We start from the raw sequence: 17,448 nt of genomic DNA, 5'->3' as shown, positions 1-17,448 counted from the left end.
GGGCGGCAGGGCCAGGCGCGCGCGGAGAGAGGAGAGCCGGAGGCCGGACCTCTCGCGCGCAGCGGGAGCTTGGGCTGAGATGGAGACACGGAAGAGGAGGGGGCAGATGGCTCGCAAGTAGGGCCGGATTCTCTAACGTATAAACTGGTGTATTGGGAACAGTTTCGATTAATGCGGCTTCTACGTAACTTGTTTGATATGATTTTTTTTCCATGTGGTGCTCATAATTGCGATAGTAGATCACATTTAAGAATTTATATTAAATAATATAAGTTATAATAAAATGAATCTATAGTTTTTACTACGTGAATTTTAGTTTTGCCAAAATAAAATGAACAATTCTAATTTTGGAATTAACAAATATGAAGTTGCAATCCATCTTAAAATCATAATTACAATTTTCATAGTTTAATTATAAAACAAAATAAGGAGAAACCACTAATGTATTGCATGTACTTCTAAACTCCATTAGATTAGATACTTACTCTATGTTTTACCAAGCTCTTGTGCGTCAGATTATGCCTGGTCTTTCAGTTCCAGGCCACGAATGAACCACTGCCCACAGGGATGCCTCTATCTTACCTCTAAGTAGATTTTATACAGAAAAAGAAAATGGTATTCATATAGATACCTCTGGCTACCACCTCATACTGTGTTAAGTCTTCCGTACGTGGAAACTTAAACCACACATTAATCAACAAACAACAGTAATTCAATAATTAAAGCATTCTGCTAATCGCGTTGTTCTTCCGGGCAGTCCGTTTGGCCGTCTAAAACTAGTAGCTAGTAGTATATCAGTAGTTGGTTTCAGGGTTAAATCGACTTTTGAATGATTGGTTGCTAGGCTATGTATAAAAGAATATCACCAAAAGTATTGAAAATTATAAAGTTATTTTATTTATTTTCATCGAACTATTCACCGATAGATAAAACTTGATGTTTCATACTACACAACGAAAATGGTTCAAAGTATGATTAAATTGTGTATCATCATTTTTATAGTTCAAACATTTCGAGTGAGTAATGATGAGACACCATCCAGATTTTTTTTTGTTGAAAATAACTTGAACCTATTAATAAACCATGTTCAAGCAAAGAATTCAAACGTAATACGGAGTAATTCTTAATAAATAGTGTTACCTTAGTTATACATTGTAAGATGTTCTGTGTATGAATACCGATGAATCTATATATACATACATATACATACACACAAACAAACACACACACACACACACACACATATATATATATATATATATATAGATAAGTTTAGGTAGGATAAAGTATATTACAAATTTACAATAGTGAGCAGAGCAAGGATTTGATGATGAACGAAATATCACTCGATAGGATGAATCTTCGGGTGACCGCTATCAGTAGCGACGACGACTCTTTGCTGCATTTAAGCTCGGGAACGAACTGAAAAAGGTAAAAGCATAAAACAAAATTAGCAGCAGTAGCGTTTCGCACATGAGCAGCACAGGTATGGTGATCACTTTGCTGAGGAAGAGAGAAGCTAGGCTGACCATGGCGGAGACGGGAGCGCGTCGACGAAGGACGGGCGGTAGGGGAACATGCCGTCGACGCGCGTGACCTTCGTCCTCGACGTCGCGCGGCCCAAGTATTGCACCTTGCCGCTCCCGAGGTGGTACGCCACGACGTGGAACGCGCCGGCGGCGAGGAAGAGCACCTCCTTGCTCGGGTGGAACCCCACCATGTGGAACGGCCGCACTGTTGCCGTGCCGGCGGCCTGCGCCTCGTCCTTCGGCTCCGTGTCGACCTCGGGCATGCTCACCATGGCCTCGTCCCAGCTCCAGCGCTTCGACCATCCGTCGACGGCGTCTTCTTCTTCGTCGTCGTCGGCGGCGGTGACGGCGGCGGACGCGCTGTCGTCGTCGTTGCCTGGACTCCTAGAGAGCGCCATCATCCGTAAGCTGTCCAGCGTATCGTCGTCCAGTGGCTCGAGAAGGCGCGGGTGCTCGGCGAGGTCCTTGTCGTGCGTCAGCGTCCACTCGAGCTTGCCGCCGCCGCCGCCGTCGTCGGATGACGATTCCTCCAGCGCCCAGATCCTGACCCGGCCGGACATGGTCACCTTCGCGTACCGCACCGCGCCACCGTCGGGGCTCGAGGAGACGAGCTCCAGCGGACGAGCGGCCAGGACGTGCATGTATGGGTATCTCACCCACCCGGCCTTGCCGCCGTCCGGGAGCTCGACCATGTCGTACGTCCCCTCCGCCCACCGGAGCACCACCAGGACGTGGCTCTCGCTGTGAGCGTACAGCGCGCCGCGGCAGTACTCGGCCGACCGCCACCTCCGCACCCGCGCGTCCTTGACCTCCGTGCGGAGCCTGCACAGCGCCATCACCCGGTCGTAGAGGTGCTCCGGCGCGCACCGCCCCGGCGCGAGAGCCCCGCGTCTCCACTTGCCGTCCGCCGACGAGAACACGCGCACGGGGAACGCCTTCTTCCCCGGCGGCGCCAGCTCATCTTCTCCGGGCGACGACTCCGGCATGTACAAATCCAGCGGCACCGGCCAGGGGCAGCGGCTGCTATCAGTGGCCACGAACGCCCTCGGCCGGGGAAGCCCCACGGGGAGGAGGAACACCCTGTGCTCCGGCGAGACCTCCGGGTCGAAGGCGAGGAACGCGCCGTCGCGCCCGGGGGGCCACGGCGCCGCCGGCCGCGGCAGGCACGCCCAGCGCCTCGTCGCCGGGTTGCAGACGTACGCCGCGACGGACTGGTCCGCGCAGTCCACCCGGAAGCAGAGCAGGAGGCCGTTGCAGTGGTCCTGCAGCGCGGCGGCGCAGTCGAGCCCGACCTGCCCCCTCAGGAAGTCGAGCTCGAGCCAGCCGACGGCGCCGCCGGCGGCGGACGGGGACGACAGGAAGACAGGGCGGAAGGCGCTGGCCGCCGTGGCGAAGAAGCCCGGGAAGGCGCGGAGGAGCGGGTGCGGGAGGAGGAGGGCGCGGTCGTCGACGAGGGCGCACCACTCGCCGCAGACGGACCGGCACCGGGCGATGGAGCGGCGGTCGCGGAGGCGCGCGAGGATCTCGGCGAGGACGTCGTCGGGGAGAAGGTTGATGCCGCCTCCCATTGCTGTGGCCGCCGGCGGCTGCGTGTCGCGAAGCAAACGCGTCATGCGCGCGCGCGCGCTACGTACGTACCAACGGTGGACCGGACGGGCCTCTGCGCGCGGCGCATGCAGGCTAATTTTGACATGGAAGCGGGAGCCACCGAGCCACTGCCGTATATAAAATACGTACTCCACCACCTACCCTTGCTTGCCGTCGTCGAATTCGGATTCGCCTGGGCAACGACTCGGACTGCTTGAGCGTGTTTTCGTCGGATCCCAATTCGTATGCTACCAACTATTCTAACCAGACATAATAACGGTGCTACGTACTGTGTCATATACTCCCTTCGTTATTTGACGCTGGTGATTTTTTATACACGTTTAACTATTAGTTTTATTTAAAAAATTATATAATTATTAATTATTTTAATATTATTTGATTTATTGTTAAATATACTTTTATGCACACATATATATAGCTTTACATATTTGATAAAAAAATTTTAAATAAAACGAATAGTCAAACATGTATAAAAAAATAAATATCGTCGAACATTTAGAAACGGTGTATTACATATGATCCCACGGGTTCCAGGGCAATCCTACTTAGGAACGGATCCTAAGCAACTACGAAAGTACTCCCAGGTGACCACGTCCCTAAGTATAAGGGATTTTAATGTTTGAATTTTATTTCAAGCATTCATTGTTTGAAAAAAATGAAACAGATTATTTAAAAAAAATACTATCTCCATTTCATAACGTAAGATGTTTAATTTTTTTGGTTGCAACTTTTGACTATTCGTCTTATTCAAAAATTTAGTACAAATATAAAAATAACAAGTCGTGCTTAAAGTTTTTTATAATAAAATAAGTCACAAGCAAAATAAATAATATTTTCATAATTTTTGGAAAAAACAAATGGTCAAGCATTATAACTAAAAAAGTTAAACATCTTATATTATAAAACGGAGGAAGGAATAATTTATGGATGATTTTTTTATATGTGTGTTTTTAGTGATCTAATGACTAGGTTGAAAAATAAACTCCGATAAAAAATGCCCAAAATCGATTGTATATTCAAGTTCTGAAATTTAAATTTTACCTTATAAACATAAGTATTAGAAAAAAAAATGAGACCCAAATGTACCATAGCCTATACTACTACTTGTCTTGTCAATAACATCCACTATTCAAATTTCTGCCCATTTTACCCCGAAGCACGCTCCCCACTCTATATTAATGAAACATGATAGTCGTTTTACTCTATGCTTAATTTCTTCAAAACAACTTATAATACCTAACATTTAAGGAGAGAGCCAATATTATTTAAAATTAAACACAATACGACTAATCACTCAAGTTTTAAATATTAAATTTATCAACAGAGAACATGTAGAAAATATGATTGAGATCCCTTAAACAAGTGGAAAACCTTATGTGCTCACGTCAACACATAATTTAGGTACTGCATTGGTGAAGTGTTGTATTAGTAATAATATTGGGGATAGTACATGAGACCGAAAGTACGACGGAGGATTATCTAGGTTCGGACCTACGAAGTAATGCTCTACTCCTGTTAGCTAAGGTTTAGCCGTATTTATGGGTGGGGTGTTTAAAATCACCGTAAATCTCATCATGAGATCTTATATGTCCTCGAGAGATCACTTGTCTCCTCTTATATACCGAAGGACAGGCATACGAGATAGGGAATCTAACCGGATACACTTTTGGTTTGCTTGTCTGTATATGGTATTATTTTATTGAGACTTTATTTACTGTCGTATGATACAAGGCAAAATATGTCCCAAATAGTCTCTCTCATATATTGCTGGTCTCAATTACCACCTGTCCATATCCAATTAGGTCTTCTATGTGAGGGTGTCTGATCCATATCATCTATAGTAATCCTTGAACGCTTCATAGTCGAGCTACGGTCTTTCTCGACCAATATCGAGTGCTCTAATTCTCCTGATTTCTCTTACTTAGTGTTGTTCTTCTACCTACCTGATGTCCTGCAGAGAGACTACTGTGGCTGTGTTCTTTAGGCTAGAATATGCAACTAATGCAAAAAAAAAGTCTAAAGTGCAATTTACTCTCAAGAATTTGCATAACCTTTTGCACTGCATGTATAGGAGAAAAAAGCACAAAGACGGTCATGCCCTTGAGGCGATTAGAATCCATCTTACGTGAATGCTTAATATTAGAGTACATCTCTTTTGTACAACCTTCTATATATACCATGTATATCCTCTATGTTGTAACTACCTTATTATTGGCTTTATATTTCAAATATCCCATGTCTTATGAGTGTATTCAATCTCTCTACATGATATCAGATTAATTTAGAACCTCTTCCGCTGCCCAGTCAACATAACTCCCTCTACATCACCAAACTACTTTTTATCTTTTAGATCTTTTTAATAAATAATTTTATTACTAAACCTCTCCTGAAAAAAAAATTCATAATCTAAACATTTTTTTTGTCTCAGCACCATCACTGCCGTGGTAGAAAGCGCATCAACATGACTAACATTGTTTTGTTGCGCTAGATAGGGTGGCATGGTCAGAAAATTCATAGGATGAAAATATTTAACCAAAAGGGTTAGTATTAAAACTATTTACTAAAATGGTTTTCTTTAAAAAAAATAGAAAACTCTGTCGCCACACCCTTCCCTGCTCCACCCACTGCGCCACGCCTTTCTCGTCACCCCCCACCTCTGAGCTCGGCCCTGACGTCCCCGACCTCTCCTTCCTAACATCCCCGAGTGCTGCTGCTCCGACGAGAGCATGTTTGGAGAGCTTTTTTTAGCTGCAGCTTTTAAAACTGCTTTTGTCAGAAGTGATTCTAAACGGTCCACAACTTCTAAGAATCTGTCATTTACAGATTCTAGAAAATAAAATAAGAATCCAGAAGCTAGAGAAGTTAGGTTTTAAGAGCTTTTTCATATTCTTAGAAGCTGGCTATCAAGCTGCTGCTTCTCAAAATCTACCAAGCAGCTACTTCTTAAAATCTAAAGCTAGCTCTTCAAACAGACCCTAAATTTCAATATCTCTACACTTCCAAACTTATATAGAACAATAATCACCACAAAAAGGGACACCACAATGGATGGTTGGAAAGCACGGCATTACTTATTTCATGGTTCGTTTATGTACAGATGGGGATGGCTTCCACAATGGAGAAATGTAGAAAATGCTACAAGATCAACACATCCACCACCACTCACAGGCTGGTTGCTAAAATAGCAATTACTGAATTGCATCAATGCATCCAAATTACTTGGAATTTCAATAACAGGCAATCAGGTGTCCTAATGATACTATATACATATGCAAATCCTATTTACTCCTAAGCAATGAGAGTACCGAAGGGTCATTAATCTTGTTGTTCAGCAGTTCTTGTTAAACCTGGGTACCTGACAAGTGACAAGAACGCCAAGGCTCCTACCAAACACATAAAACAACTGGCAGCGGGACGTACTGCCAGAATGCCTCCAGGCCGTCCTTGCCAGAATAAGACCTTGTCTGGCACTGGCAGTCCAAATAGCACCACAATTCAAGACAAGCACATCATGCCTTCAGCACAGGAAGCAGTAGTGAAGAATCATTGGAATTACCTCAAATGATCGATATATAGAATTAGGTCAAAGTCAGTGGCTAGCAGTCCTTGTTAGTAACTGAGGCATGACTGTCCAGGCCAACAGATTCAGGTGATGAATTCACGCCACTGAACTGGATGGTGTCGCCTATGTTTGGCAGCTTAGACTTTGGAGCCAGCAGATTGGCCTCCTCGTAGGAGTAAATATAAATCCGTTTCACCATGCTGCAAAACTCACTGCAACAACATGCATCACAATCGGATTAAGACTTCAATACTAAATAATTACATCAATTGTACAAATATATGAAGAGGTAAGGATTCTTACTCCCAAGGGTCATCCCCAACAAGCATCATATCATTCTCGTCGTCGGTGTACACAATTTGCCATCTCTTCAGAGAGGGACACAACTCCCCTTGTATATCAAACATCTCCTCACACTTGCGGCGAAGATCACCATAATTACCTAGTTTTGTCAAGTCCACAGCCCTTCCAACTGCCATTCCTTGCATAATTACCTGCATGAGGAAGAGTAATCAAACACTCTCTATACCTCAGCAACTCGAAAATGGAAATAATGTGACAGACTTCACCTTCGTGCAGCTCCTCACTTGACGACTTAGTGACTCAAGAGGAGAATGCTCGCTGCTTGTTACAGGGGCATCAGATTTATTGCCATTAGATGGTTGTGAGATCTGATCAGAGTCCACATCTCCAGAGACAACAGTTTGATCATAACCAACACCTGAGACAGTAGCCGCAGGCAGAAGTTCTACAGCTGAGCTTATTTCAATTCCAAATAATCTGCAACCAACAGTAGTTGGTTCTTGCTTTCTTTCAACTCTGACTTTGTTAGTGCTAGCAGCAAAGGAGTCAGCTCTTGAGTCCCTCGCTGACCAGTAGAACTGATTGTTTAGCATGGATGGTTCCTTCTTTGAATTGAATTCAGCATTTGATGATGCTGAGAAGATTGATGCAGGTATTGAAGGAAATATCTCTCGAGTCCGATGTGGTTCCGAAAATGAGAGAGTTTGGGCTGCTTCAGATGGGGATTTCCATAGTCCTGATGAAGTTATACCAGCATTGAAATATTAAGCTGGACCATACACTTTAGTTATATGAAAATTGCTGTGCACAGCCATATGACTTCAGGCTTGTTTTCAAGAAACAGAGCCATAATTGTCACAACTGCTAAAACATTTCATTCTTACCAAAACTCGGAAGAAGTTCTGAAACCACGGAAGGTGAAGCTGGAGGCCTTGCACGCTTGTTCCTCAATGGAGGTTGAGGGGGTTGCGGATTAGTTGTATCCAATGGTTCCAGTTCCCATGGTGAAATTCTATCAGGACGGACAATGGATGAAGGTTCATCCCATTGGACCTACGAACAATTACAGGACAGAATCAGATCTGGAGAGCAACCAAGTCATAAAGACATAAACCCACAACAAACACCTAAAAAATTAGCTCCTCCAATTGAACATTCAAAATCAAAAACTCAAATCTTAATTACCTTCAGGGATTTCCAGTCAGAATCTGCCCATGGAGACGTTGACATCGCCGGCACACTCCCAATACCAATAATTGTTCCACTGAACCTGTGAGCGCAGAAATGTTTATGATATGCAACCTGAACAGTAAGAGTAAAGCTAGCATCATTTTGAAGAAAGAAACCCGGGATTTTACCTTCTTTCAGGAGCTTCATCGCCTTCAAATCTCATCTTGAACCTCATTCCAACAGACAAGTTCTGCTTCTTAGCTTCAAGGTATTTGTTAACACTCACAACAAACTCAGACCGGCTTGTTCTGAGAACAGAATAGAAGATGTACATTAAGTTTAGTCTGCAGATTATGTGAACTTGCACACAACAAAACTCACTAGGATAATGAACTACAAGTTTAGTTTGTTAGATAATTATCATAAACTGAACACTGAGAAGAATGAGAAACATGCCAATAATTTCGTTTTCAGCTTGATATAGGACTAAGCGTCAAGTATTACTAGTACCAAATTTGGCACCATAACTCAATACAATGAAGAACGATAAACGAATATCTAAAAACAGAAGGCACAACCAGAATGAGAATTTGCTGAACCTGGGTTTGTAGAAAACAGAAAAGAGTGTTCTAGTGGAGATAGCATGAGATGCTGTTGCAAGCACTCCAAGATGCATACTGTGGCTTGATATGACAGATGATGGCATATTATTTACTTGTCTCATAAGTCTCCTTACTCCGACCCGTAGCTCACCATTTTCGTCCCTGCCAATTATCCAATGATACTGAGCTCAAGAAACAAGTAATGACTATAGACTAGGTTCAACAGATAGTCATGAGATAGATGCAACTGCACCTAATGCCTTCAAGTTACCTCAGGAAGATAAATGCATCGCCAGCAACCAATCTTTTTGAGCTGACAAAGACACTCCAACCAGTAGTAAGCAGATGCCTCCTAGGTTGTCCTGTAAAGAAATGGATAGATATGAGATTGCAATCCTGAAAAAAAGTAAATAATCCAAGAGATACAACATTAGTAATTATTGCATGTTATTAGTTGTGAAATAAAGTGTTACACCAAAATAACAAGGACAACATAGTAAAAGCAAGATTGGAACAGAAGCACTAATCAGGCTAAATGATGAGGCCACACATGAATAGCAAGCTCACCACGAAAAATGTGACGAAAATGCCACTCAGTTCCATGGAGATCTTTGGCAACCAGTTCTTGACATGGTGGATTCTGAGACATGTCCTGCCAAGGTACCACACCATTTAATAATGTCATAAACAGGTACTACTTAGTAGTACAAGATAACTGACTTGGGAGATAAACAAAATATAGACCAGTGGAGACATAATATGCTTTTAATACTAACCAGCTGAGGAAGACACTCTTCAGCATGCCTCCTAAGAACAGAGAAACCTCCATGGGTGCTTGTATCTGAAGCTGTTAATGTCTTGCAAAAGGAATGAGCTGTGCATTTCTCAAGTTCTTGAGGCTCAGGATCTGGACTGGTGAGTTCACTTTGCTGATCAAGCAAATATAAGCATACAAATCAAAAGAGGTGATTGACAAAAGGACATGATTTATAACTAGTAAAGGTCGCTGCAACAAGGAGATAGGAGTACTATAATCGGCTAATAGCATGCTTTGCAAAAATCATCTATCCTTGCATATTGGCAGAGGTCATAGAGAAATACTCACATCAGCTTCTGGATGCAGCATAATTTGAGCATAAACTTCATCTGAATCAGTCTCCGCCTGCATTGCAGAATTGAATCGATAAGCATTGAATAATATTTCTAGCTACAGTAACCGGGCTAGCGATTTCCAGCATGCTCACATGGGAGGTTACACCAGACAGATTAAAAAAACACTGACCCGGAGTTCTACGTTGACCACGCTGCATAGGATCTTGGATGGTAGATTGAACATCGGCAGGTACTGGTCAAGCTGCTGGTTTGTAGACGCCTCGAGCTATAGAACAAACCGTGATCAGTTTGAGGAGAAAACAAAATAAAATCAAACAGAATGATTAACCGACGAGATTTAGTGGCTGTTTGGATCCAGGGACTTTTTTTGTAGTCCCTTATCACATCGGATGTTTGGACGTTAATTAAGAGTATTAAATATAAACTGATAACAAAACTAATCGTATAAATAAATGCTATTTTATTAGACAAATTTTTAAAGCCTAATTAATCCACGATTAGAAAATGTTTACTGTAGCATCACATTCGCTAATCATGGACTAATTAGTTTCAATAGATTCATCTCGTGAAATAGTCCAGAGTATGAGGTGAGTTTTGTTAATAATCTATATTTAATTCTTATAATTAGTGTCCAAACAGACGGGGACTAAAAGAAATGAAATCCCTCGGGATCCAAACACCCCCTTATCATGAAGAACTCATAGATCTCCGATCGGTGAGCAGCGAGCACCTGCTCCATATGGCCCTGCGGGAAGTAGTAGACGCGCTCGCCTCGCTTAGGGACCGTGACCAACGGACCAGCACAAGCATGCCATAGCTCCCGGAATAGTGCGTCGCTGCAGCTTCCTGTACAGAAGCAATTAATTCGAAAAAGAATCATCAGAAAGACGATGTGTGTTTTTTCGCCATTGATAAAGTGCCAAAGTTTGATCTTTAATCATGAGAAATCCTAAACATATTGGAGAAGCGCACAAAGATCCACAAAAGCCAATACTACTACCGTTTATCAGCAGCAGCGATGGATCAATTCATTAGCTATACCAGCCACAAAAAATGCATTTCCTAACAAACAAACTGAAATGACCAAACAAAATTGGTAACAAAAGCATCAACCAGCTTTTTTTTTCTTATTTGACGGATCACAATTGAGAAGCATCAGATTGCGGAGCTAGATAAATCAAATTAAGATTATACAGACATAGCAAATCGTGGGAACATGGAGTAGTTTACCCATATCAGCAAGCGTGACAAGAACTATTCAAGCAAAATGGGCATGGATTGCCTAATTTGTTCCTCCTCGTTTGGTAACGTCGTCTCAAATTAGGGAAATTTCGGTACTTTTTCAACACAAGCGAGTCAACTACTCGAGTCCACTTAAATCAACTATTGTCTCGGTCCCAACCCAAACAAAACTTTCCACGCCAAAAACACCACCAAATTTCAACCAGGACAGCTCGGCGGCAACCGGAAAAGAAGGGGGCAAAGAATTTAACCGGGAAAAAAAATGCAACGACGGGAGGCACGAACTCGAACCTGAGCCGCCACCAGGATTCGCCGCCATCTCCATCGCGGCGGCCATGCCGGCCCTCCTCCCTCCCAAGAGCACCACCGGGAAACCGACGGGACCTGGACGCCTCACGAGTCACGATCTACGACTGCCGCTGGCTCCTCCTCTCCCAGCTCAGCTCCATCTCCACGGATCTGCTCTGCCCCGTCGCCGCCGCCGCCGACAACGCCCCGTAGCAGCAGCAGCAGCAGCAGCTGCTCTCCTCCCAGTATCCCGCCGCGCCTCCAAACAACGACGGAATTGCGGTAGGGATAGCCCAGGCGCGGTCGGATCCGGGCGCCGCGGGTTGGCGGAAGGAGCTTGCGGGCGGGACTGGAGGTGGTGGTGGCCTGGTGGGTGTGGTGGTGGCTTTGGCTTTTGGCTGCCACTGGTAGGAGGAGGAGGAAGAGGAGGTAAGCCTGCCGCCCCCCTGGTCGCTTGGCTTTGACAGCGAGCGGCGGTCGCGGTCGCAGGAGGGGAGCTGCACGAGGCGGAGGAGGCAGGCAGCGCCCAGTGGAGGTATGGGAGGGGGAGAGAGAGAGACGGATGCTTTGCCGATTGCTCCGGTTGGTTGGTTTGTTGGTTGGTTGGTGCCCGGCGTCTCCTGGCCTAGTAGTAATAATTTCGTCGCGTCGGAGCGGCGAGGGAGGACCGGAGGAGGAGATTGGGTCGCGCGCGGTGGCGGTGGCGCGTCGCCGTACCGCCGCAAGGCGAGGCGAGGCGAGCGACCGCGCGAATCTATTTTTTTCTGCGTGGATGCGTGCGCTGTACCGTGGCGGGGGTACACGTACGAGAGAGAGAGAGAGAGAGAGAGAGAGAGACGGTGGTGTTATCACCGTCGCGTCCCGATGGCCCTGCCGGGATCCGACATGTCTCGTCGGGGGATCTTCTGCGCCGCGCGACGTCCGACCGCGTCTGGCCACGCCCACATGGGGGGCGCTCGCTCTGGCGATCTGACCTCCTCCTCTCCTCTCCTTGCGGCTTTTTGCTGCCGCCCGTGGTACGGACCAGCACATACGTACTCCTAGCTGCTGCACCCACCGCAAGTACTCGTACATGCTGCTGCTGTTTCTACATGGCCCGTGAGCGGGCGGGGCGGGGCGACACGGGCTACCGACGACGCGTCGTCCTCCTCGCCCGGTTCCGTACGGTACTCCACTCCCTCCGCGACGTCCGTCCGTCCGTCGTGACGAGACGCCGTGAGAGCGCGTGGAGTCACGCTGACGCTGGCTCGCTGGCAGGTGGGGGCCATGGGGGGTAGAGGGGCTTGGATTGGATGCGTCGCTAGGGCAGCGGCAGTAGCATGTCCCTCACCGACCCGGCAGGCAACCGCACCCCACCGCAAAGGCCAGCCACTGTCGCGCCGAGCAAAGCAAAAGCCCAAAGCAACCTCTACTGCGCTACGGCTACGCCTCTCGCTTTCGCTACCTGCACCCCGCTTGGCCCGCGGTGTCATCGGAACACAGCCGCGCGGACGCGCGGTCGCGTGGAGAAAATAGCTTAAGGGCTATATAAAAGGCATATTTATTAAAAAAATAAATTATAAATAAAAAATTTATATATTTTAGCGATCTAAAAGCCAAAACTATGAAAAACTTAAAATCAACTTTAAATTGAAGATTAAAAATTTAAATCTTAACTTATAAATAAAATATAATCAAAAGCGAAAAAGACGAGGACATTAGCGCGAGTATGTAAATGAACTCTCAAAATTGTAATGTCGTATTTACGCTTACGTGAAACATAGAGAATGAGAGAGAAAAGACTACAGATTTACGCTAAGCTATAAAATAGTGTATAATATAGTATATATTTATATCTAACTATTGTATAAATTTACTGTATTAGATTTTAATGATACAAAATTATTTTCTATTGGCCCCGCGCCATGTGGCCACGATGCGATGTGAACCGGAACCAACACCGAGCCGGCTGAAGTCCAACGGCGCAGCTGGACAGGCGGTGCCCGTAGCACTACGCGCAGTACGTACGCCATCGCCGGTTGGTTGCGTGCGTGCGTGCGTGGGTGGGTGGCTGATGGGAGTTGCCTGGAGTTGGCAGAGATAATGGGGTTTCTGTGTTGACGATTTCCCTCCGTTTCTTTCTTGGTGCACCTCCGCCGCTGCCTAATGCGGCAAAAATCCCAAGCTACCTACTGCCCTAACTGTGTGGACTTACAGCATGGGAATTGATAATGCAGTCGTTTGGAAAGTGATACGCAGTTCGTGGTCTTTTGACTTGGTACAATGGTACCCCTTGAAAACATTTTTTTAGAAGTTGCATATGTGTCATGGTGTAATTTAGGTGTTGTTTAGATGGAGAAAATTTTTGGGAGAAACATCACATCGAATATTGACCGGATGTCGATTTGGGTTTTCGGATACGAATGAAAAAACAAATTTCACGGCTAGCCTAGAAACCGCGAGACGAATCTTTTGAGACTAATTAATCCATCATTAGCCCATGTTGGTTACTGTAGCACTTATGGTTAATCATGGGCTAATTAGGCTCAAAAGATTCGTCTCAAGATTTCTTTCATAACTATGCAATTAGTTTTTTGGTTCATCTATGTTTAATGTTTTATTTAGATGTCCAAAAATTCGACGTGATGTTTTTGAAAAAAAATTTTGGGAACTAAACAAGGCCTTACTCCATCTTATACACCACAAGGGCCGCGTTTCGTAGCCGGATAAATTATCTTATCCCTCTCCGTTTTCCGCACGTATGTTTCTCAAATTGTTAAACGACGTATTTTTTAAAAAAATTCTATAGAAAAGTTGCTTAAAAATCATATTAGTCTATTTCATATTTTTAATAATTAATTAATAATATACTAATCCTTTACTATATTTTTCGCGCGGGATAAGTTAGTTCCTGACTCGGCCAAGGAGTGACATCGTAAATATCTGCGATTTCTAGTGTATTTCAAAAAAACTGACTCCGTAAAATGACTCCATCTACTTGTCAACTTAATTATACTGTTGATCCTCTATGTTTTTTCATCGTACACTGTCTTCCAGCATTATCCTTTAAACCGTGAGTAATACAAATACGCAATTTTAAACATGGATTATTTCTTAAGGCTGAATAACCAATTACAACCCTAGTGATATCACTTATCAAGAGTTATGTGTGCACAGTATCATTCATTAGGATTTTAATTGTACTGGATGCAGTTACACACGCGAGTGCATTTTGGGTATAAATATTTAGCGAGGCCATGGATTTACCAGCGGTCTTTGTTTCATGAGCAAATGCGTATGAGCAATGTGCCAATGTGTGTGGATGGTGGTAAGTTTGAGTATATCTCTTCTGTGTGACTGTAGAAATGGATAAATATATAACCCCTTCAGCTTTTTGTTGTTCCATGGTCTTGCTCCCAACTCTCAAATTTGGAAGGACGACAACCGTAAAACTGGGAATCAGAACGTGTACGAAATGCTTGACGCTGTCTAAGAGCACCAGCTCACTTATATAGGAGTGGATTCTTCATTATTAATGTATAACCATATGTCTCTCTCACAGATTTTTTTAGTTTTTTTTCGAGTGGCTATAAGCTTACAACGCACGTCTTCTCTCTCCTCTCCTCTTTCCTATACATCAGCATTTAGTCAGCTTATAGCTTACTATTATACTTGCTCTAGAATGAAAAACACTTATGACATGGAGTCACATATATAGTGTGCTTGGTGCACCCCTAAATGAGAATTTGAAAATGAACTACGAGTAACGAGAAGATAGTAAATCTAGGTTTCCCATATTCTTTACCACCTAGCTAATTACTAGTTATTTATCGTAATCTACATGTCCTCTAAATAGGGCCATGGTCTATTTTGAAATATAGCTCCAGCTTCCCAATTCTCGTAGAAATATATAATTAACCGAGGAAGAAAATAGCTAAATTGACTTTTAAAAGTACTCCTCCAAACATTGGGATTTTCTAACTCCTCCAAACATATCATCGGTCCATTTTGAAATAGAGAGCCTACAGCACGGCATCCCGTCGGACGAAATACCTTAAATAAAACGGCATAGGGCTCAGATGCACGTCGCCCACGTCACTGCATGTCACCCACGTCCGCACATCGCCCGCCTCCGCACATTTCTATGCGCCAACGTCCGCCCGCCTCCGCCATCGTTGCACTCCCGCCACCGTGTGCAGCACACCTTCCGCCTCTACGCTCAGATGCATCTCACGTATGATATCATTTGGTATCATCTAGTATCATAGCGTCGTGTGACAGGGGAATCTCAAAAAGATGCAGGTATCACATGGTATCAGGCGGCGCCCGCCTCCGCCGTCGTCGCACTCTCACCACCATGTGTCGCACGCCTCCCGTCTCCACGCTCAGGTATGCCTCACGTATGCTACCTGATGATACCACTTGGTATTATCTAGTACCAGATAAAACCAGTTGGTATCATCTGGTATCATAACGTCGCGTGACAAAGGAAGCTCAAAAAGTTACAGGTATCACATGGTACCGGACGGTATCGTATGGTTCTTTGACCGGTATACGTTGTGGCATGTCACATCAACTGCTGGACGCCGCTGTAGTGCAGGCAGTACCGTACGGGCCCGCTCCGGTCGTCAACTTCCATGGGTAGCTCTGGATGGTGCGCGCCATGGCGCCGCACGTGGCGTCGCGGCGGTCGAGCCGCGTGGTGAACGTGGGCGGCGGCGACGGCGCTGGACGCGGCGTTCAGCCTCACCGTCTCTGCCGCCAGCGCGTCACAGAACACGCGGTGTGGGATGAAGCTGTCCCTCCTACATGCATGCATCGCTTTAAGCTACACCCCCATCGCCATCGTCCCAATCGATCATATTAAAGGAAACATCAAACATCAAATGATCATATTAATTTATCCTGTACCGATGGGATGCCGTGCAGTAGTTTTTCTGATTTTGAAATAGCTCCAACTTCCAAAGTCTCGTAGAATCATCCAAGACAAAACTAGCCAAATGGGTAGAAAAAGAAATTCGCAATCGTGTAAAAAAAAGAGAAGCCCATATGCTACGATGGATTTACTCAACATCAGTTCAGTACTGTTGGCAGTGGTAAGTGGTAACCCTGCCACGATGTTTTCCAGCAACAACAAACGAAATTACCCGACGCACATGCGAGGAAAACGAATCCGAACCAAAGCAGACGTGGACATGGAAAAGAAAAAGGGAAAAAAGAGGTATAAAGAAAGAGAATGAGAAAAAAGGCCGAGCAAAATGGGTCATCTTTTGACATTTTTTATGAAAAAATTGTCAAATGTCATATATACAAATAAAAAAATAATTTATTAATAAAATTTTTATATATGTTCGCAGCTATCGTTAAATAAAGAATAGAAAATAAAATACGATAAAAATAGCTTCAAAATTAATTCTAAATTTAAATTTCAACTTCGCGAGGATAAACATAAACAAAATTAAAAGAAACGACAGGGCTTCAGTGGGCCACGTATGTCGTTGTCACTCCGAACCCCACACACCCTTCCGGTCCGGGCGTTTGGCGTCGTCTGTATCTTCCTATCGATTCGATTCTCGCCGTGAAGAGAAGAAATTCGATCCAAGCGAGAGCGACCTGCCTTTTTGGCTCGAGGTTTACGTAGCTTTGCCTCCTGGAGCACACGCATATCCCTTCGTTTTGAGCATGCTCTCTCCCTCCCCCCATTCTCGCTGAGTCCTGAACTAATTATGGGTGACTACTGACCACCGGCTGAGACGTCTTTTTTGGACCCAAGCGAGCGCCCGATGTGTAGTGCAGTAATAACTCACCGGCTTTTTTTTTCTTTTTTTTTTGCCCTGTCTAAATTTGTGCACGTTGACCGCGTGCACTGGTGCACCGAACGGGAACGATGGCGCAAACGCAGCAGCCAACCACCGGACGAACGATGGATGATTGATCTCTGGCTTCCGGTGGAGTATTGATGGAATACAACCGTGGATCCAGTACCATTGTCTGTTGTCACACGCATACGTGGGATTTTTTTTTTTTGAAAAGATACAAAACACACACCACA

At 44.8% G+C, this 17,448-nt stretch overlaps 2 protein-coding genes across 3 annotated transcripts; both read right to left on the bottom strand.

Moving 5' to 3' along the window:
• Positions 1 to 1,281: 1,281 nt before the first annotated feature.
• Positions 1,282 to 3,142, bottom strand: LOC121054195. Its single transcript, XM_040523208.1, has 2 exons — positions 1,530 to 3,142; positions 1,282 to 1,422 (listed from the first exon to the last, which is right to left on the bottom strand). Exons 1-2 carry the CDS (start codon positions 3,140 to 3,142, stop codon positions 1,377 to 1,379), a joined length of 1,659 nt encoding a protein of 552 aa, XP_040379142.1. The 3' UTR covers positions 1,282 to 1,376.
• A 3,042-nt stretch (positions 3,143 to 6,184) lies between these two features.
• On the bottom strand, positions 6,185 to 12,036 carry LOC102705067 (auxin response factor 9). Of its 2 annotated transcripts, XM_015836763.2 has the most exons (15): positions 11,421 to 12,036; positions 10,618 to 10,733; positions 10,057 to 10,152; positions 9,880 to 9,936; positions 9,551 to 9,703; positions 9,342 to 9,426; positions 9,046 to 9,136; positions 8,772 to 8,936; positions 8,361 to 8,480; positions 8,188 to 8,272; positions 7,887 to 8,055; positions 7,269 to 7,738; positions 7,003 to 7,193; positions 6,694 to 6,911; positions 6,185 to 6,607 (listed from the first exon to the last, which is right to left on the bottom strand). In XM_015836763.2, the coding sequence occupies exons 1-14, from the start codon at positions 11,464 to 11,466 to the stop codon at positions 6,734 to 6,736; spliced, it is 2,022 nt and encodes a 673-aa protein (XP_015692249.1). In that variant the 5' UTR covers positions 11,467 to 12,036; the 3' UTR covers positions 6,185 to 6,607; positions 6,694 to 6,733. The 2 variants fall into 2 exon arrangements, with proteins under 2 accessions (XP_015692249.1, XP_006653437.1); XM_006653374.3 differs by having other exon boundaries at positions 6,185 to 6,911.
• Positions 12,037 to 17,448: the final 5,412 nt, after the last annotated feature.

Source organism: Oryza brachyantha, chromosome 4 (genome assembly GCF_000231095.2).
Source record: "Oryza brachyantha chromosome 4, ObraRS2, whole genome shotgun sequence".
Taxonomy (NCBI): Eukaryota; Viridiplantae; Streptophyta; class Magnoliopsida; order Poales; family Poaceae; genus Oryza; species Oryza brachyantha.
This window is presented reverse-complemented; position numbering and strand designations above follow the sequence as displayed.